Source organism: Meriones unguiculatus, chromosome 3 (assembly GCF_030254825.1).
Source record: "Meriones unguiculatus strain TT.TT164.6M chromosome 3, Bangor_MerUng_6.1, whole genome shotgun sequence".
NCBI classification, from domain to species: Eukaryota; Metazoa; Chordata; class Mammalia; order Rodentia; family Muridae; genus Meriones; species Meriones unguiculatus.
The window spans coordinates 28,796,238-28,818,054 of NC_083351.1; the positions used below are offsets into that span (position 1 = coordinate 28,796,238).

Below are 21,817 nucleotides of genomic sequence, written 5' to 3' on the forward strand. Positions count from 1 at the left end.
TTTCCATTTCCTGTCTCACCCTCTCTCAGACTTCCTCCAGCCACCAACACGGGTGTTTGGGGGATTCTCTGGCATTGTCGTGAGGCCTGGTCGTTGCTATCGTTGCTATCTGACGGCCAGACAGGTACAGACTGAGGGTCCTCTCTAGAAAGGCCACACCGGACTTGCCTTTCTGTTCTCTGGGTCTCCCTCCCAGGGTCTGAGAGGGAGAGCTGTCCGTACCATTCTTTCCTGTCACCTCCACCGTTCATACCATTGTCCTCTTTCTTTCTCTGTTTCCACGTCCCATCCCCACCACCATCCCTTCCATCCCTGCACCCCCATCCCTCCCGGGAAGCTGGAGAGAGGAGGAGGCCGCTGGCCCCAGGTGCTTACGGCTCAGGTAATGGAGGGCGCCTTTCTGTTCTGGGGTGTGAGGGCAGGGATCCCCTCCCTCAGCATGCTGCTGTTAGGAGGCAGACACTGAACTCACCTCCCCGGAAGCAGGTGCCTGCTGGACCAAGGACTCTGTGACTAAGAGTGCTGTAGGGCCTCTCCGTCGGCGCAATTAACATGCTTCTCTCTGCAGCTCTTGTCTAAGGGGGGAGGGCAGTCCTCCTGGGGCTCTCTCCTTCTGTATTGAGGTACCCACTGCTGTGCCCCAACTCTCTTTCCCGACTTGACCTGGGCCTTTTGCCTGTTGAAAGAAGAATCGAGACAGAACAGCGCTTCCTTCATCTACATGTTTCTAAGTAGAGGAATCCCAGGCACGTTAGGATAAGGGGAGCCCCTCCTCACATCTTAGGAGAAAACAGTAGCGGTCTGTGAAGGTGTAACTTTGGAGTCAAGGGTCACTTCAGTCCCCTCATGCTGTCCCCCACTTTGTTCATCTTTTCCCTTTACCTCATCGCACACGTCATCCCTGAGCTAGTCAGGTGGACACCCTGGACATCTGTTCCTTGAGTCTAGGGTATCATTAAGCCTAGATCCAACATTAGCAATCGGGGAAGAGGCAAGTCCCTCCACACCCAGAGAAGCTCATCTCTGCCACGTGTCCTGGAGAAAGTCAGCAACCGCTCTGCTCTTAGCAAAACACTGACAGTGTTTAGGCTGGTCAGGGGCCCTGGGTTCTCTGTTTGGAAGTTGAAGAGGCTTAGAGTTCTGATGGGGATAATTGGGAGCAAGGTCTTTTCCATGCTCTCAATGAGGGCTCTTACTGGCCAAGGGCTAGACAGGTCTGGAATGTCAGGGAGAGGGAGAGGGAGAGCTAGACTGGGAGCTCCCTTGAAGAGACGCCCACGGTGTAACCTGACTTGGGCTCTCCAACACTGCCTGCAGGCACCATGCCTGCCAAACCACAGCTTATAGCCAGAAACTCACAAGGTTTGGCATCCTGGCAACCCTGAGCGGGGCCAAATATGGGCTCTGAGCTTCCCGTTCGTTCTTGTCTCTCTTCACCTGAACGAGAAGATGCTTGGGATGGAAGGGGGCTGGGAGCCTGTGCACCTTAATGACTCTGAACCCGAGTCCTCAGAGGCCTGGGACCAGACGAGCGCTGAAAGCCTGCCGTTATTAACACCATGTCTATCTGAGTGTCTGTCTGTGTCTGTGGATCTGATGGTGGAATGACTCAAGAACCTGGGCATGGGGATCGGTGGGTGCTGAGCAGTGCCTTTTGGATCTGTCACCAGGCTCAAACCAAGTGGCCATGTCCTTAATCTTGGCTATCTTGACCCTAGGAAATGGGGTGTGACTCCTGCTAGGATACCCCCAAACATATGTGTGTACATGTTCATGTGCTTACACACATGCATACACACCTATGTCCCACACTCCACCCTGGTTTGGCCACATGGAGCTTTGGAGATGGCCCACACTGAGCATGTTTTCAGGAAGTGGGGCTCCAAGGACCAGGACTCCCTGGGAATGGCATTCCCAGGGCCAGCACCTCCCTTTGAGGTTATGGGATGAGTCTCTAAAAACCCGGTGTCCTAACTGCCTGTGTCCACATCCCATGGAGCATGTATTCAAACTGCAAAGGACAGGACTTCTCCACCCCTCAGACTCAGTCTCTGGAGAAGGGGCCCTGAGTTCTGCAGCCTCGCTGTATACCCGAGGGATCGTATGCAGAGCCTGGGCATCTCTGCATCCTGGGGTTGGGATGGAGGCTGACTTGAGTGGGGATCCTTCTCTCCCTCCAGCCACAGGCCAGTGCCATCCGGGCAGTACTCCACGCCCCATCCACCTGTCTCTCTGTCACTAACCTCTGTTCGTGTCTTGTTCTCAACTTTCCAGCCAGATGTTTAGTAATAAGCGGAGTTTCTTTCGGATCCACGCCAGCTGGAGACCGAGGTACCCCCTCGTCTGCTCCTCCTGTCCCCTCTCCTCCTTTCTCCTCCCAGTTTAGGAGCTGGAGAGGGGGACAGGATGGGCCAAGGATAAGGTGCACGTGCCTGCCGCATGCAATCTGCCTTGGGGCCCTAATGTGCACCCTTGCCTTCCTGGGGATGCCGCTGCCAGGTTTAGGGCATGGGCTCAGTACGTCAGAAGGAACACTCTCAGGAGCTTTGAGGGTATGCCGGCTCTGTTGCTGACCTCCGTGTTATCTTGGCCAGATTACTTCTGTTCTTTGGACCTTTCCCCAAAGGGGAAACTAGAGGATGAACTAGAGGCTCGTTGAGGGTCCTTCCCACTCTGGCCTGTGCCAACTTTGGCATTAGTTTCCTGGCTCTCCCACCATCCACCTGGGAAGCCCACAGATGCCCGGCACCTCCATCACCGATTTCAGAACCCCAGCTCTTTCATCTGTATCACAAACTACATTTGTGGTACCTTCCCCATGCCAGACCCTGCTCTGTGCACTGGGGAGATGCTGATGAATAAAACATGGTCCCCAGAGAGTTGCGAAGAGTAATTGCGGTTCAGTGCATTGAGTACAACAGGAGAGGGAAGCAGAGGGGTTGTGGAGCTGAGGTCAGGCATTCAGCCCGGAAACAGCCCTGAAAGAGGTGGCTGTAGGGGAGGGTACTCAGGCCAGAGAGCTGCACAGATAGAGCTTGGAGATAAAAGAGAAAGCGTAGCTGTGGGAGATGAGCCTGTAGCCCAGTCTTGCTTGATGCTGGAGCCAAGGCTGGACAGGACTGGGTCATAAAGAACTTAAGCCCTGTATGAGCCTCATTCTGTTGGCATTTAGGTGGCCTCGGAGTGTGGGGTCCCTGGTTTCCCAAGGTGCCTGTAGAGCCTCGTGGTTGGAGATGAGGGCCAGGGCCCCTAATTATCTAATTGCTTCTGTTGAGAGGCAGCCATTCTAGCTCCAGTTTGCTAGTTATGTGTCCTTGTTCACATCGCCTAGCTTTCTATGCCTCAGTTTCCTTCCATGTAAATAGCAGGTGCACATGGTATTTGCTCCTGCTAAAACTGACTGGCTCCTGTAAATGTTGACCTCATTCATTCGATGTAGTAGTTTGTCAGTTAGGCAGGCCTTTAGGATGTGGTTCAGTTGGTAGAGTGCTTGCCTGCTATGCATGAGTTTGATTCCTAGCGCTGCATTAAACGGGATATGGTGGTGCATGCCTGTAGTCACAGCACACGAGGTAGAGGCAGGAGGATCAGGAGTTCAAGGTTAGCCTCGGTTGCATATTAAGGTTTAGGCCAGCCTGGGCTACATGAGCTCCCACCTCCTAAATAAATAAATAAGTCCCCGTTTTCTAGATAAATAAATACATAGATAAATAAATAAATGAGATCCCATCTCCAAGATAGATAGATGGATGATGATAGATGAAAACCATACTTTTGAAAAGTAGTTTGGAAGCTGAGGAGGATGCGGCTTTGTGGTAGGCTTCTTGAGTTCTAGCTCCCATCCTGAAAAAAGAACAAAACCAAAAGCTTGGGTATGTGTCTGTAGGAAATAGGTGCTCCCTGAGGGCAGCGCTGAGGAGAGGAGGCTGGGTTAGACCTGCCCCCTGTACAAGTAGGTTGGAGGGCAGTTAAAACAAAAAGCAGAGGAGCCAGTGGTAAGTTTCTTTCCCAGGAGTCCCTGAAGCGGGCTGTGTGGAGCAGCACAGGGGTAGGTGTCTGCCTTTCCCAGCCTGAGCCGCGGTGGGCAGAGTTCCCTGTGGCTGTGAGTACAAGGGCTGCCTGGTTCCTCAGGGCAGTTAAGAGGGCAGCCAATGCAGGGTTTGCCCCCTCCTTTCCCTTCTCCACCTCCCCCCCCGGCACCAGCAGCCCCTCCCCTTTCTCCACCTCAGCAGCACTGACAGTTTGATGATTCTTTTGCTGGGGCCTACAGCATGTATCTTGGGACGACAGGCAGAGTTGCTAGCGCCCAGTCAGGATGTACCAGGAAAGCATCTTTACAGAGTGATGTCCACTGCTCGGCACGGTCGTCCCCAGCTGAGTTCCCACACTGAGCCCTTGTCCCTGAAAAAGGTACAGTCTCTAAAGTCGGAGAAAATGGACCCCGACCATGTTCTGATTTTAGGCAAATCATTTCTCTTTTCGCATCTATAGAATAAGGGTGGCAAATTCAGGGACCCTACAAGAGGCCTAAAAGCACTGTGGCCTGCAGATGGGCCCTGTGTGTTCTAAGGAGCCTAGGAAGTGTTTGGCGCCTACCGTGTGCCAGGTTTCTTTCCATTTTCTTTGAGCTTTCAGGCTCCAGAGAGGCTGACGTGAGCCTTTTTCTGGTCCCTGCCCAAGGAGTTGGAATCCAGGGCTGCTCCTGGAGAAAACAGTATCTTCTTGCATTCAAGAGGAGCCAGGGCCTTTGCCTGGCTGGAAAGTTACAGAATCCCTAAATCAGGCCAGATGCTCCCTCAGCCATCACAGAATCAGCTGGAAAGGGACTTTTAAAGGCCTCCAGTGCAAGCCTGAGTCCCCTTCCTCTGAGAGTCCTGCTGAGTACAAGCATAGCCTTGGTGCACATGTCAGTGACAGGGAGGGAGGCCACACTTCCTCAGAACACCAAGGAGCAATCCGGAGTTCCACTCCTTGAGCCAAAGCACAAGGGTTTCTCCAGTCTCCGCTCTCTCTGTCCCCATTGTAGAAGCAGAGTGCAGGATAGCCTTGCATGGCCTGGGGTATGTGGGGGTGCTTGCCAGCATGAGGAGAGCCCACAGGAATGAGGCCGCAGAGGAGAGTTTGGGAAAGCCACCCTCAAACTTCCCTTGGAATCTTTGGGGTGTGTCAAAGAGTTCCCAGGCCAGTGAAGAACATGATGGCTTTCTTTCTGACAGCCCCAGGTTCTCAACCTATGACTTATACATAACCTCTGCCTCTGGGGCAGAGACCCATCCCTCAAAACGGCTCTATATCGGGGCCACCTTTCCAAAGGTGCCCCTGGTTTAGGGATCTCCCCCACCGCACCATCCGCTCTGCTCTCTCTGCTCCATGCCCCGGGTTTTGGGGGTGCGGGGTGGGGCTGCCTTCCACCTGATACCGAAACCAGAGTCTGTCCTCTGCTCAGCCTTTGATCTGAAAGGCCCCAGGCAGACGCTATGACCCCCCCCCCTTTACCTCGGCCCCTTCTCAAGCCTTGTCTGAACCTGGGTGCTATTTTCTGTTGACGAGGCTCTAGACCCCCAGCAGGGGGGACAGTTGGTAATACGGCAGGGTGTGGGGTGGAGGATGTCGGTTGCGGTCTTGGCAACAGCACAGCATGGTTCTTGAACCTCTTGGACACAGAGTTACTCTACCAGGTACTAGTTAACCAGGGCCCATCTTAGGGAAATGGCAGTCTCCCTCTGCTAGCCTCCCTCCAAGGTCTGGGGATGTGATGGGGAGCTGGGTGCAGGAAGGGGAGAGAGCAAACACCCTTACATACGTGTGTGTTCACAGCACACAGGTGAATAGGAAGGAAGGCGGGCCTTCCAGGTGCTCCGTGGCCATGTGGGTTGGACATCCATCTTGGAGACCAGAGCTCAGACATTGGAAAGTAAAGGAGAACAGGTTTCTCCACACATATCCTCACTGAACGGGCTGGCACCTTGTGTGGCCTGGACATTCAGACCCTCAGCAGGCCATCATCTCACTTAGACCCATAGACCAACACGTAGAGACCTTAGTTTGTAGTGTTCTACCCATATAGCTGTGCCGAGTCCTAAAGCCACGTGGGATAAGGTAGCTCCAGCAGTTGGGGGAGGAAGGAAGTGTAAGCTGACACATGTATACACACTGTGTATACACATGGCGCCTATGTACCCAGTTACACAGGTACACACGCTTTCTCCCTTCCACAAAGCCAACCCCTGTGTACAGCGAGGCCCAGGGCCTTGCTCTGTGTGCCTGGCCAGGTGAGCTCCTCCTTCTACAGGCTGTCTGTGTCCACGGGGTCACTGCCTCAACCCTCCACCCACCCACCTGGATCAGTCCTGGATCCTCTGTCCTCCTGTCTCTGACTTCCTTCCGGTCTCTCTCACTGTTTTCGCTCTGACATCTGTCTCCTGTGTACCCCTTACCTGTCTGGGGCTGGGAAGGAATGGGGAGGTAGGGCTGGGGAGGGGATGTGTCCCCATTGACCTGCCTAGCTTCCTGTGGGCATTAGGGGCCCCCGCCACACCCGAGGAAATGACTGGTGGGAAATCAAGACCCCATAGCTACCCCCTAGATCAGCTAGGCCAGCTTTATCCTCACTTACCTGCTTCAGGCCAGCTAACTTGACTCTTGCCCTGCCCTGCCCTGCCCTGCCCTGCCCTGCCCTGCCCTGCCAGTAGTCGGATGGGCATCAAAGACCGCATCCGCATGAGCAGCTCCCAGAAGCGGACAGGTCCCTCCAAGCAGCACCTGACACCCCCACCAATACCCACCTCGCCAAGCAGTGAGCAGGTGGGCGAGGCGTCCAGCCCCAGCAAGGTGCAGAAGAGCTGGAGTTTCAATGACCGCACCCGCTTCCGGGCCTCTCTGAGACTCAAGCCCCGATGCTCTGCTGAGGGTAAGCCCCAGAGGTCAAGGGCTGTGCATCTGCTGGAGGCAGGGGTGGGGACCGGCTCAGGTCATCTGCTCTAGAAAATGGGCATCACAATTTCCTCCTTACGATAGCCCAGTCTCCGGACTGTTGGATAATCAAATGAGAATGTAGAGGGGGTCATTTGGCTGTAGGAAGAGCACAGGATGTGGAACCAGGCTTCCAAGATTTGAATCCTGACTCTGTCATATTTGGTTTGTTTGTTTTTTTTATTTAAAAAATTATATTTTTACTTATTTATTGTGCCTTTGTGTCCATGTCTGCCAGTGGAAGTCAGAGGACTACCTGTGGGAGTTGGCTCCCTCTGCCCTAGCACGGGTTAGTGGGTGCCGTCTCACGGGCCCTCTGTCACCTATTTTTAGATAAGTGACCATACCTCTCTGGGCCCCACTTTCCTCATCTGTAAAATGGAGGCAATAATAGTATCTACTTCAGAGAAAGATTCTGAGGAATAAGTGAGAGGATCCTTGGAAGAGTGGGATTCATAGCAAGTGCTCAGCTGAGGGCCCTCTGGAAGGAAGGAGTCAGGCTAGTGTGCAGCTGCCCTGACAGTCCCCACTGCTTCTCCTAGCTGTCCTGTCTTTGCCTCCACTCTTGGAGACTTGGAAAGTGAGTGGGAGGCATGGCTGGCCGGCTCTGAGGCTGACAGCTCTCCGTTGTCACCTTTTACCCAGCCCAGCTAGCAGTGGTGGCTGTGGGCCTGGCGGAGGCCACTTCTCTGCTGTTGGAGGAAGATGGTCCCTTTGGGGTCTATCCTTCACCAGGACTTGGGCAAGAGGCTTCCCTGTTCTGTGCCTCTTCTGGAAAATGGGGGCTGCATGGGGCCTCCTGACAGACCTGTTACGTCTGCTGACCGTGCTGCAGGCTCTTGCTAGAGAAAGAAAGAGCAGCTAGATCCAGTGGAGGATGAGGACAGGACACTCCCTTTGTTCTTGGAGGGAGAGGCCAGCCCAAAGCCTGCACTGTGCCAAGGTGCTGAGGACTGAGGGCTCAGCCCTTTCCTGGAAGGTTACTGAACACCACAAACGAGGGGTTCTCTGACTCACGGAAGCCTAAGTACGGTGGTGTGTGGATCTCCTTCCTCCTTCACCGTGAGGAAACTGTCACCCTCCTGAAGCACAGGGCGCCAGCCTCATAGAAGCTGTTGTTTCCCATTCTCACTTTAAGGGCCTTCCTTGTAGCAGATCTCACAGTAACTGGGGTTCCCTCCTCCTCAACCCCTCCTGCTCCTAAGTGGAAGAAAAGACCATACAAGACTCCACGAAGAACATCAAATAAATGTCTTTTCCCTGGGACTTCCTGCCCTGTAAGGGGTAACGCATCATCGAAGGCTGCGTGCACCACCTTTGTCCCAGGCTAGACCACATGTCCTCTAAAGCAGCTGCCACTCAACTGTCACCAGGCAGATGTCTGCCCTGCCCATCCATGGAATTGGTGAAAGGATGTGTAACACAGTTAGGGCAGTGAGAGGCAGCAGCCAGTGAGGCAGGAGTCAAGCCTGCTGGGAGCCTCAGGAAGGCTCGAGGCCCTTTCTCATCTCTCCTCCTCTGAGTACTGCAAATGGAGGTGGGGGCCAGAGTGCTTTCTCTTACCACCGTTGGTCCTCACGTGCCATCCCTGTCTTTCTAGAGGGCCCCTCGGAGGAGGTAGCTGAGGAGAAGAGCTACCAGTGTGAGCTCACGGTAGATGAAGTCATGCCTGCTGTGAAGACGGTCATCCGTTCTGTCAGGTGAGGCGGAGGCCCAAGGTGAGCAGCCTTCCCACCTGCCACCCATCACTGCTCCCCATCTGGGCCTGTCCTCATGGCCAGCCCTGGCGCAGCTCCCGGGTGCCAGCTGCTACCTGCCTGGAGTGCAGGGCGTGTGGGCAGGGAGCATATGGCTTCCAGCACCATTTGCTCCTACACAACACACATCACGTCCAGAGGGCCCTGTTCCGGTGGCCAGTGGCACAGCTGCCCATCAGGGTCTCTGTCTTTACACAGACAGTGTCCTCCCCATCATTCCAGCTCAGGCTCTGCGTCCATCCCCTCTCTCCTTCTCCCTCCCTAGCTATGCCAGAGGCATCTGATCGCCTCTGCTGTCATCCCTGCCTACTCCACACGTGTACCCATGCCTGTGTCCCAAGCTCCTTTTGTCCCTGCAACACATGCTCGTTTTCCCTGGGTGTCTTGGCCTCTCTCTGTTTCCCCTAGAACATCCTCAAGAGCAGCACGCTTCAAACCACAGGTCGAGAACTCAATGAAACTAAGTCAGTGTGCCATGGTCAGCATTAAAAAAAAAAAAAAAAAAAGTGAAGCCGGGCATAGTGGCACAGTTCTGTGATCCTAACACTTGGGAGGTAGAAGCAGGGGGATTGGGAATTCAAGGTCGGTCTGGGCTTCATAGACAATTTGAGGCTATCCTGGGCTATTTGAGCTCCTGCTTTAAAAAATTTTTTTTAAAGAAAGAAAAAGAAAAAAAAATATGAGAATGTCTCATACGAAGTGACGATTTATGTTTATAAAATCTGTACTTCAGTCCGTGCACTCATGCTTCTGGTTTGCAGAATAAGACGTACCTCTTATGTAGGTCCTGGTCAAACAGTTTGAAAGCCATGATACATTGGCTGCCATAATAATTAAGTAGGGACTAGTCTCCTATACCCTGTAGCCGTGCCCAGTGTGGATCTGGCCCCAGCTTCCTGGCGAGGTGTCCTGGCTGGGTCTCCATTTCCAGCCAGCAGCTGGGCTCCCAAAGCCACCGAAGCTCGGCTCCCTTGACTCTGTTCCCTGGCTCACGCACCTGCCCACAGCCTCGAGATTTCTTGTATTCCTTTTTGGATCGGCCAGCTGGACTCCTCCCTGAGTCGGGCCCCTCCTCACCTCTTTCCATACATCCCATCTCTCCCTTTCTGTGACCACCATCTTGGACATATCATCTGAGCTGTGGGTCCAGGAAAACTCTCCTGGGCACCCTCACACCCAAAATGCCCCAAACTGCTCCTCTGCCCACCTCCCCACATCAGGCATTCCACACCATTTCCCACCCTGTCTCCAGCCATAGCAGTCAATACCGATTTGGACTCAGAAGTCTCTTGTCCGGCCTCTGAGTTGCTCAGATCTGTCTCCTACCTCCAGACCACTGTGCCCTCCCAGCTCAGGCCCATCTCAAGTGTCGGTCTTCGCGCCTAGAGCATGGAGCACCCCGACACATTCTTTCCAGAGTTGGCAGAGCAAGCATGTTGAGTGGTAATGGTGGCTCCCCATCCCAGCGCCTTCTCTCCACAACTCTGACCCCAGCCCTTCCTCGTGGCTAGTCCTGGCTCCACACACTACCCACCATTCTGCCATGCTCCTGCTCCCACCTCTCAGAGCTCTTCTCCTCACAGTCCTCTGCTTGTTTCTGGGAAGCTCCCTTCTTCAAAGCAAGAGAAGCTCTCTTGCCCCTGGCTGGAAAACACCATCCAAGGCTCTCCCTGCTGTGGCCCTTCTCATGGCTCCCAGCTCTCCTTTCTTAGTCCTTGAACCTGGCTCTTGTTCCCCCATAATTGCCTATGTCCCCCCAGCAGCACTTTCTCTACCTGGCCTCCCTGTAGCCAGGGATTGGATCTAACTCTCTTTGGGTGCCCAAGACCCTGCTATACACAGTTGCTAAGTAAGTATGTGTAGAGCGAATGCAGCATTTCTTCTGCTGAGCTAGCAGCAGCGGTTGGTGTTCTAGAAGCTCCATGCCCCACTGAGCTGAGAGACAGTGGGCCCATTCCCTGCCTCTTAGGTTAATGCGGCTGTAGAGGCAGGCATCCGAGGAAACACCAAGCCAGCCTGTGGGTGTGCAGGGTGAAGGGGAGCCTAGGGGTTAGGTAAGGAGGCAAGGGGACCCCGCAGAAGTTGTTGGAGAGGTCCAAGCAGATGACCTGGAGCTGGAAAAAGATTCAGAGAAGGGGCTGGAGAGCAGCCCCCCCCCCAACCAGGAGCATCTGTCAGAGACTCTCCCTCCGCTAACAGGATTCTGAAGTTCCTGGTAGCCAAAAGGAAATTCAAAGAGACACTGCGGCCATATGACGTGAAGGATGTCATTGAGCAGTACTCGGCGGGGCACCTGGACATGCTGGGGCGAATCAAGAGCCTGCAAACTCGGTGGGTATGCAGGCTTGGAGGAAGAAGGGCTGGGGAGGGCCGGGGAGCTGAGGGTCCTGGCCCAGGGGAGAGGGCTGAGGACCACGTCAAGCCATCTGTGCTCTGAAGGGGTACTGCCCAGGTCTTCTGTCTGTAATCTCAGTACTGGGGAGACAGGGCAGGGAAGACCATGAGTTCTAGGCTAGCCCAGGCTATGAAACGCTGCCTCAAAAGAACAGACAGACAAATGAGAAATTAAACCCAAACCAGAAGGTCCCTGGCTTGCAGTGCACAGGCTGTTTGGAAGCTGAAAACCAAAACAACCTCAGTTATAGTCCTCTGGGTAAGTCCAGTCCACACTCATGCCTTGAAGGCTTTTCTTAGGATGCCTGTCTCCAGATCCTAAAGTAACAGGCCTACAGTAACCACTGACGTCCTATCTCCCGTGTAGCAGTGTGAAGCTTCCTGCCCCTAGAATCCTGCATGTCCCCTAGGTCCAGGATTAAGGAAGAACATTTATATCAAGTCTCAAATTGCCTAGAGCTTTTCTTTTTTGTGTGCCCTACTTTCTCACTGTATGTTCATTCATTAACTTAAAAAAAAATTGAGGTTGGGTATGGTTAGTGCACACCTTTAATCCTAGCCCTGGAAAGGCAGAAGCGGGTGGATCTCTGTAAGTTTGAGGCCAGCCTGGTCTATACAGGAAGTTCTAACTCAGCCAGGGTTCAGCCTTGACTATTCAGAGAGATCAAGGCCAGCCTGGGTTACAAGAGACCTTGTCTAAAAGGCAAAGAAGAACAAGGAAAGTACTGTGGAAAGGGTGATCCGATGTGACCTCTGCTGCTGTTAGGGCAACTAAGTAAGGACTGAGCCTATCACTGGATTCAGCAACACGTAATTCAGTTAGGGGCGGGGAAGTCTGACCAGAGCAGCTGTAGAAGAAAAGGAAGCAGGGCTGCAGCAGAGGGTGAAGGTAACGCTTGCGAGAACTTTGCCGTGAGATGGTCTCTGGCCTTGTCCACCTTCTAACATTCCCTTTCCCAGCCCGTCGTCTTCCACCTTGGAGGCTCTGCCTTCATCTTTGGAGAACTCTCAAAGCAGGGGCTGGTGTCTCCCAGGCTCAGCCTCCCCTTGGGCAGGGAAGTGACCTCTTCCATCAGAGTGATCTGTCTTCCGGGGTCAGCAGTCAACTTTGGGTTCTTGTGAAAGGGAGGCTCAGGGTGGCTCAGTCTCTTGGATGGTTTCTTTCCCCCCAGGGTGGACCAAATTGTGGGTCGAGGGCCCGGGGACCGCAAGACTAGGGAGAAGAGCGATAAAGGGCCTTCGGACACGGAGGCCGTGGATGAAATCAGCATGATGGGGCGCGTAGTCAAGGTGGAAAAGCAGGTAGGAAGGACTTCTACCCCATGGCTGAAATAGCTGTCGAGAGTACAGCACTGCCATAGTGTGGAGCCTTGGCTCCGGGAGGACCCACGTGCTGAGTTCTGCTCGGCCAAGCTCCACCCTGCAAACACGCCCCGCTCGGAGAAAGCCCACCCCTCTCATTCCTGAAGGATCTCACGGGTAGGCCCGTCCTAACCACGCCTCCCACCTGGCAGCCTTCTCTCCAAGCCCCGCCCCCGAGCCCCGCCCCGCCCAGGCCAACCCCCTGCCCCAGCGGCGCCCCGCCCTTTGGCCCGACGCCGCCCGCCCCGCCCACCAGGTGCAGTCCATCGAGCACAAGTTGGATCTGCTGCTGGGCTTCTACTCGCGCTGCCTTCGCTCTGGCACCTCGGCCAGCCTGGGTACCGTGCAAGTGCCGCTCTTCGACCCCGACATCACCTCGGACTACCACAGCCCTGTAGACCATGAGGACATCTCCGTCTCGGCACAGACGCTCAGCATCTCTCGCTCAGTTAGCACCAACATGGACTGAAGGGCTTCTCAGGGGCGGGGCAGCCGTCGGCCTGCCCCTCGGACTCACCCCGAGGCCTCTGGACTCCTCTCTTACTTGAACTCGCTCCCTGGCAGGGAGAGAGGCCATACGCAGTATTGAGCTGTCTGGGTGGGCGAGATACCCGATGCCAGGTAACTACAGCACCCCAGGAGCACGAAAACGCCAGGCCGCGCACGAAATGCTGGTGGGACGCCGCAGTGGCTGACCGAAGGCCTCTGGGCGCTCCAGGACCCTGCCCGCTCCATCAAGGCCCAATATGGCCTGCCTGGCAGGGCCTCTGCCCCGGGAATGGGAGCAGAAAGCTGGGACCCTGGTCCCTGACCCAGCTTCTAGCTATGCAAGGTGAGGTCTCCGGCCCCGCCCTTACAGGCAGAGCAGGGAAGCCCTCCTGCCAAGCCCCGCCCCACTCGGGGATGGGCCCAAGGTGCCCCCACAGGTGCCCACAAAGCACAGGACTCTGCCGGAAGGTAGATGGGCGCCGTATATGCAAACTATGTTAAATATGCAACTTTGGGGACCCCCATGGGGTCCCTCTGCCCCTCCCTCACTGGGAGATGGGCCCCAGCAGTAGCTGGTCTCAGGCTGCCTGGCCATACTCCACCTCCATTCTTTGGCTTATCATCCATCCCCGCCCAGCATGGGGCCTAAACCTCCCTGTCCTCTCCCAAGGGCAGTAACTGGGCCTTTCTTCCCCCCCGCCCCCCGCAGGCGTCACCCCAGCCCTCTTGCTGCTAGATGTCCACTTTCATTGGTCCTCCAAACAGTTTTGACAGTCAGCACAAGTTCCTGTGTTTTCCCTACACCTACCAGACAGTGGCCCGCCACCGGGGACCACGAGCATGCCCCTTTTATTTCTCCAGCAGAATGCCCCACACCCTGATGCGCACAACCACACACACCCGGAGGCGCGGGCACGAAGCCGCTTGGTCTTTCCTGGGCAGGAGAAGAACCCTTAGAGCATCCATGGGTCTCCCCAAGGCCCCAGGAGTCCTCAGAGTTTTATTTGTTCCCCTCCCTAAGAAGGTCCAGGCGTCCTCTGGTTGGTCTGAGGACTACCTTGATGTCCCCACAGCGTAACTCAGGCCTAGTCCTCGGGACCTCGCACACCACTGGAGAGATCCCAGGTACACCCTCTTCCTAGTCCCAGACAGGACACGTGCATCCAGAGCTGGAGCCACGCACCTGGCTCTCCCCCGCGCTGTCCTCTGCCGCACTTCCTCACCTCCATCAGCAGCGCTGCACACTGGCACAAATGCCCAAACACTGCAGGCCCCAGCACCGGTTTTGGATCCCTTTTGTTCCTTTTCTGCAAAGCCAGTGTAGGTGGCACCAGAGCGAGGGGTGGTGAACCAATGACCACACTCCGGGGGGAGCTCAAGGGGCTGAGGCCGAGCTGTCTGCATCTCATACTGGGATCCGCATGCACCAGTGCCAGGGCTCGGGTTGACTCTTGCTCAGCCCTATGGTGCCCGATCTCTGCCCTACCACTTGCATGTACCATCATGCTCTGGATGGAGCCCGTCCCGGCTCGCCTCACTTGCATTGCACTGTCCCCGGAGAGCCACTCCACCCCCCCTCAGAGACTGGGCTGCAGAGAGGGTCTGGAGAATAAGATTACCCTGTGACCAAAAGAGACATGGGAAGAAGCCCTCCCTCCTTCCACGATCGAAGTTCCCCCACCAACCCGGTTCTCAGATATGCAAGTACCTCACTTTGTTAACTTATTAACTTATTGGTTTCAATTAAAGTTTTCAGTAGGAAGTGACTGGTCCTGGTTGTGCTCGGTGACTGAGGGCTGAGGCTCCTGGTTTGACGGTGGAAATGAGATTTGGAGTTATTGTAAGCCATACAAGCCCAACTCCATATGGCTCAAGGAAAAAGATAGCTAAAGGGTCCAGGGGAATAGGTTGGATTTCACATACAGGTGCTCAAATCCATGCTAATCCCTGCTTTTGCTCGGCCCCCTCACAGGTTGGTACTTGTGAGGACCAGTGAAGAGTGAACACTGTTTTCTTCACAGGTTCATCCAGTGAGGAAAACAGAAAAAAATGGCAGCAGCCTTCCCCCCCCCACCCACCCAGAGGCTGTTTGCTTTTTGTTGTTGTTTGCGTAGCCTCCAGCCGGCCTTGAACCTGAAGCCATCCTGATCTCAGCCTTGTAGCTGATAGTAGGTTTTTCTCTTTGATTTCCAACGGTTTACATAATTTGTTCACTTGTACAGAGAAACACTGGTAATGAGGAAAAAAAAAAAGAATGTGACTATACGTTTAGCACCATGACACAGCCTGTGTGCCCAGCCTTTTTTTTTTTTTTTTTTTTTTTTGACAGGGTATTGCTATGTAGCCCAGGCTGGCCTTGAACACACACTGATCATAAGGGTACTCACTATGGCTTCCAGCACACATAGCCTTTTGTGCTGTTGGCTCTAGAAGAGAGGAGCCATTTACTCGGTGGCTTTTTACTTCTAGTGGCACTCGGACTTCCAAAGAATTTTGGGCTGGACGCTTAGGGCTCCTTAGCCATATGATCCTCCTGAGACAGGGACAGGAGATGCATTTAAAGGAGTTAACATCTCAAGTCATTGTCACCATTTCACAGTGATTCTCCAAAAAGGCTATGTGATGGAAAAATCACATGCCCTTACCCTTCCTCATATAAACAAAGGTGGGAAGTGCCATCCTGAAGTTTATGGACCCTGCCAAAGGATACTCATCACCCAGAGGCCTTCCTCCAGTCTATCTGATCTCTGTCCCTGTAACCCAGATGATCTGAGGGATACAATGTATCTTCCAAATTCACACTGACCGGGAATGGTAGGTATTTCAACAAGGAGGATTTACAGTTGCTGCTCTAGATGGGAAGGAAAGGAAGTCTCCACAGCTGTTTCTGATCTTTCCCTAGTACTCCTTTTGGGTAAAGTCATAGTATCCCAGAAGCTCTTAGAGTCTAACGATGACCACAGACCCTCTAAACAGCCAGTAGGCACACACATCAACCCACCCATACTGGACATCCACAGAATGGCAGCGTCTCCCACCAAATAGGATGTGCTTCATACAGTCGAGGTCCTTCTACCTCTCCCTGCAAGAGGGGGAAACACACAGTCCCACAGCCTTTAGAAATATTTTATCTGTATCATTTTTAATTATGTGTAGGTATGGGTCTCTGTGTAGGTGTGTGCACGAATGCCCCTCAGAGGGAAGAGACTCCAGATCTCCCCTGGAGCTGGCGCTACAGCTGGTTGTGAGCCACCCCACGTGGGTGCCAGGAGCACCAGGTCCTTGGGAAGAGCAGTGTACACTCTCATCAATGGGAAGCATCTCTCCAGCTCCCAGGTCTCAGTCTAACAAAAGCCTCCAGATCCAGGAACTAGCCAGCCAACCCCTCCTGGGATGGTTAGTTATTCTTCTGACTCAGTGGCAATCCTGCCTGCAACCAAACACCAGCCTCAGGCACAGTCTTCCAGGAGACCGTCTCCAAGAGGACCGCTCTTGCTCCAAAAGGGAAAAGGGTTTATTCTGAGCTGAGTACGAATGACCATGGCTTGGGGACACAGATTCAAGTTGCCCTGAATGACATCTTTATTGTGGAAGCAGTTTCGTGAACTTTTATAGTCATAGATCAAAAGACAGTCATAAATCAGCATGTTTAGCAAGTACATTGCTAGGGACATCAGGTGGATGGGAGATAGCAAAGCGGGGACATCTTTGCAAAGGTTTCAGATTTGATCTGATCTAATGACGTTGTTAACTTTTGAGTTGGTGGAAGCTACAGCTTAGAGATGATAATCACCAAAAATTTTATCTAATACCCACAATTTTTTCTTTCTCCTCCTTCTTTCTCTCTCAATCTCTCTCCCCTCCCTCTCCCTGCTCCCTTACCTCTCCCCTCCCTTTCTCCCCTTCTCTTTTCCTGTTCTTCTCACCTCTTCCCTCTCCCTCTCCTCTTCTTTCTTCCTTGCCTCCTCCCCTCCCCACTTCTGTTCCCAGGATTTTATGTATCCCAGGCTGGTCTCAAACTCATAGCTAAGAACAGTTCTCGGCCTTCCTAATGCCACGACCCTTTAATACAGTTTTCTGTTGTGGTGATCCCCAACCACAAAAGTATTTCATGGCTACTTCTTAACTGTCATGTTGCTACTGTTATGAATTGTCAAGTAAATATCTGAAATGCAGGATATCTGATATGTTGCCCCCAAGGGAGTGGCAACCTGCAGGTTGAGAACCGACGGCTGAGAATGACCTTGACCTTTCTGATCCTCCTACCACCACTCCAAGGACGCACTGCTACACTCTGTTTGCAAGGTGCTAGTCATCAAACCTAACATTTGATGTATGCTTGATACTCTAGCAATGGAATCACACCCCCAGCCCAGAGGGCAGCTGGTATTAGTTATTTTTCTCATCCTTTTAACAGCACCTGACAGAATAACTTAAAAGAGGAAGGATTTATCTTGGCTCATGGTTTCACACAGTGTAGTCCCTCCTGGTGGGGTAGGTTTGGCAGAGTTCACGGCTTCAGGAGCACATGGTTTATTGTATCATGTCAGAGCAGTAACCAAAGACCTCAGGCTGAAGGGTGTGTGTGTGTGTGTGTGTGTGTGTGTGTGTGTGTGTGTGTGTGTGTCGTAATTCTCAAGCTCTGGATCTGTGGCCCGGTGCATCTGTCAGTTAGGTTGCAAGTCCAAAAGGCTTCGTAACCTCCTGAAACAGCGCCACCCTCTGGACCAAGTATTCAAACATAACAAGCCTGTGCCGGGCATTTACATTCAAAACATAACTGTGATAAATGGCGATTAAAGAGACTAAAGATAGCACAGGATAATTGTGGCTCTTGAACTGCAGCATCCCAGTCTCTACAATCAGAGTTCTAGTCAATCATTCTGCAGAGTCTTCAACACAGATGTGGCTTTCAAAGGGAACTTTAGCTCAAAAGATACGGGGAGGTGGGGGAGGAAAAATTAATGCGTTAATGCTATTGAAAAACCCAAACTAATAATGATAACAATAATCCCAAGCACAAGCAAAGAAGAAAACTTTGCTTGTTTAGACTCTTTTTTTGTGTGTGTGTGTGGTAACTGGCTTTTCATAAAGATACATTTTTTATGCAAAATACGCCATGGTGGGTGTATATTTCTCCATACCCAACCCCCCTTTAAAAAATATTTTTATTGGTTCTTAGTGAATTTCACCTCTTGCACCCCAGTCCCACTCATCTTCCCCTCCCCTCGTACCTGCTCTCCACCCTTGCAACCTCCCCACCCCCACCTGACAACAGAGGAAAAGAAATCTCCTGGAGGAAGCTGTAGAGTGTCACAGTGTGTTCCACAGTAGACCCTTTTGTTCACAAATCTTATCTTGCAAATGTTCATTGCAGTGACTCTGTTGTCTTTCACGAGGCCTCTGGCTTCTGCTACTCAGTACTGGAACCTCATGGGATCTCTCTCTCTCTCTCTGTATGTGTGTGTGTTCATCCTGTTGTTGCCCTGTGCCATGGGGATGCTTTAGTTTGGGGTCTTCATCAGTGGGGTCAATGCTGGGGTTAGGCCAATACACAGCCCTGGATCTGGGCTTATTAGCCCAGGCCAGGTGTAAGGCCTGTGTGAGTGTTGTAGCCGGTGAGGGGCGTGGCTAGTTTTCCCATTCTCATGACCCAGGGGCCAGCTGTCCTTCATCCCATAGCCACCTGCTTTGTCCTCTGACAATTCCTCAGTGGGTGAGGGTTTGATGCTTTTTTTGTTTTAAAGATTTGTTTTTATTTCCTGTGGATGGCTGCTTTGTCTCTGTGTGCATGTGTGCACCATATGCATGCTTGGGGCCCACAGAGGCCACCAGAGGACCTTGGGTCCTCTGGAACTGGAGTTTCATATGGCTGTGAGCCTCCATGTGGGTGCTGGGAACCAGGTCGTCTGCAAGAGTAGTCAGTACTCTTAACCGCTGAGCCATCTCCTCCAGCCCCTGGTTAGATTCCCTACATGGCAGAGTGACCTAAATTATTCTGGAGGCCCTGAATCCTTAGCAGTCCTGCATGGTTTGGGGTGTCGTAGCTTTTCATTAACTTTTATTGTTGTCCATGGACGTAATCATGGCAGGGTCCACTATAGAGACTTAAACTGTGGAAACTCCGCTTTCTATTGCCAATCCTTCAGTACCGTGCTTCTCAAATCCTGTACCAGTCAAGCAAGCTGATACCCACTGCTCGTTCGTCATCCCTTGATCCACACAAAATGAACAAGTGAGCACAAAAAAAAAGCAATCCAGGTGTGGTGGCACACACCTATCATACCAGCACTTGAAATGTGGTGGCAGGAGTTCAAAGTTCAGAGTTATCCTCAGCTATGGAGTGACTTCAAGGTCAGTCTGGGATACGTGAGATTCTGTCTCAAAAAAACAAAAGGCGGGCGGGGGGCAACCAGCCAGCGAGATGTCTCAGTAGAGCCAAATGTGGGGGAGACAGAGGACAGTAAATGTCTATGAGTGTGAGGCCATCCTGGTCTACAAAGTGAGTTCCAATCCAGCCAGGGCTACATCGTAAGACCCCATCTCAAGAAAAGAGAAAAAAGGTGTTCAGCAGGTAGGTAGGCAGTTGCCATCAAGTCTGATGACCTTGACTCCATCCTAGAACTCACACAGTGGAGGGAGGGAGCGAACTCACTCACACTGCCCTCAGATGGCCACCCCTGTGCCGAGGCTCACACACACTCCTCCAGATATGAAACAGACAGAAGCATGGCCAAACAAGAAGCGCCCCGGAGGGTGAGCAGGGTCTAGCCAAACATGGGAACCTGGTGGTTGGTGTTGCTAAAGACTTTCTAGCTGGTGGGCAGAACCTATGTAAAAGCCGGGAGGTGCTGTAAAGCATGGCAAAGGGATAAAACAGAACAAAACCCGGTGTTAAGGCTCAGATTGTGTGTATGTGTGTGTGTGTGTGTGTGTGTGTGTGTGCATGCGCGCACGTGTGCGGGGCTGCTGAGGGAGGAAGGTACAAGATGGGGGTTAGAATTAGGGGTTGGGAATTTTTGAGTTTGAGAATGACCCTGCACTCCTGTGGTCCAGGCACTGGGGAGGCAAAGGCAGGTGGGAGTGAGAGGCTAGCCTGAGCTACATAGCAAGACGCTGTCTCAAGAACTCTAGGGCTGGGACCGTAGCTTGGTCATAGAGCATTTGCTCAGTAGGTACAAGGCCTGGGGGCCGGTCCCTGCCACACTCGTACAATCACGCTCACAGATTTGCAGTTCATAATTCATTCATTCCGAGGAAGCAGGAAGTGAAAGCTTTTGATCACGAGCTGAACTGGGGGTAGACCTGTACTTTTAAAAGTTTTCCTTCAAGGATGGCAGGTATGTTTTTCGGGAACAAGGCGGCAGGAGATGCCCAGCCATCCAAGCAGGGGCTGTTAGCAGGCTGATCTAGTCCCGTGGTGGTGCACTAATTGAGTAAATGCCTATTGGGCATCTGCTGTATGCCAGACCCTGGCTCAGCACAATGTACAGGATGAATAGACGTGTGGGGATGAGTTACAGCCCCGAGGTCATCCAGGCCCTGGGGGAGACAGCTGCTCCATTAGCCGAAGCACAGCGCGCTGTTTCTCTTCTAGGTTTGCCTGGCTCAGCAAGGAGTTTGCAGGTGGCCACGGGACTCCCTGAACTACCATCACCTTGAGAGCAGATACCAGTTTTTTTAGCTTGGCATGTCGTTTATCTACTCCTGTGTAGCAACACACCCTGACGCCTAATGGCTCAAAGCAACAATTGCTTTACTCTGGATTTTGTGGTTCAGCAGTTCAGTCTGGAAATCAGCTGAGCAGTTTTGCCGGCCTCACCTGGGATGGCTAATGTGCATCTTTCTCGAGGCGGGTTGCTTGCTGTGGTCTGAATATAACCTCTAAAGGTTCTTGTTCTGGAAGCTCCTCCAGCTCTATGGCAATGTGGAAGTGGTTGAACCTCCAGGAAGTGGCTCTTCATGGAAAGTGACTAGGTTCCAGGGAACTGCCCTCAGGAGGGATTAGTGAAGGTTTCCTGGGATCGGATTAGTTCCCTCCAGATGTAATTATACTGAGTTTGGGAGCCTGCCATCTCCCCCGATCCCTCTCCCACGTGAGCAGCTAACTCTCTCATGTGTGTTCCCACTATCATGGTGCCATTTACAGTGAGGCCCTTACAAGTACAGATGCCAACACTATGCTCTCGAGTCTCCAGATCCCTGAGATCCTTCTTTTATACAAAGCCTCCCTGCTTTTATAAGGTACCTAGCGCCAAGTACTTTGTTACAGCAACAGAATGGACCAAGACGATAACCTAAGATGGTTTTACGTGTCCAGTGTTTCATGTACCCTAGTCGGCCCACAGGTTGGATTGTTTATCTGGCCCCACAGGGTTTCTTATCATTTTGTAGGCTACAGTGGATTTTTGCTGCTTTGTTTTCACGGCCAGAACGTGAAAGCAGACGGCTTTCAAGGCCCAAGCTCAGCAGCTGTGTGTGTGTGGGGTGGGGGGTGGGGGCTGTCTGATGGCTGCCACATGGGAGCGTGAGTCTTCATGCAACGAGAGCCATACTGCACATTTCTTAAGTTAGTTGATGTCACCTCCCGTGTTAAAACAGTTTTGTTTTGTTTTCCCCCTGAGAAGCTGCAGAGTACACCTTGCCTTGTCGCCCACCTGCTCTGGGCAACGGGGGCGGGGGAGGGGGGAGTAGGAGGGGAGTGTCTGATGGCTGCCACATGGGAGCGTGAGCTGGTAACAGACCTTTAAACCCCATGGTTCAGGAAGCTGGGAATCCAAGACCCGGGGATAAGCACAGCCCGCTTCATTCTCAAGCTTTCTTCCTGGGCTTGCAGCATGTTA

At 52.9% G+C, this 21,817-nt stretch overlaps 1 protein-coding gene across 2 annotated transcripts in view; it reads left to right on the forward strand.

The window, feature by feature from the left end:
- The window catches only part of Kcnq4 (potassium voltage-gated channel subfamily Q member 4), a 50,092-nt gene extending 35,356 nt beyond the window's left edge, over positions 1-14,736 (forward strand). Inside the window, exons 9-14 of one of the 2 annotated variants that reach the window (XM_060379674.1) lie at positions 2,275-2,331; positions 6,690-6,910; positions 8,573-8,672; positions 10,929-11,060; positions 12,296-12,425; positions 12,742-14,736. In XM_060379674.1, the coding sequence (XP_060235657.1) occupies positions 2,275-2,331; positions 6,690-6,910; positions 8,573-8,672; positions 10,929-11,060; positions 12,296-12,425; positions 12,742-12,954 (853 nt within the window). In that variant the 3' untranslated portion in view covers positions 12,955-14,736. The remainder of the gene's footprint in view (positions 1-2,274; positions 2,332-6,689; positions 6,911-8,572; positions 8,673-10,928; positions 11,061-12,295; positions 12,426-12,741) is intronic. The other variant, XM_060379673.1, reaches the window with a different exon arrangement.
- The last annotated feature ends 7,081 nt before the right edge of the window (positions 14,737-21,817 follow it).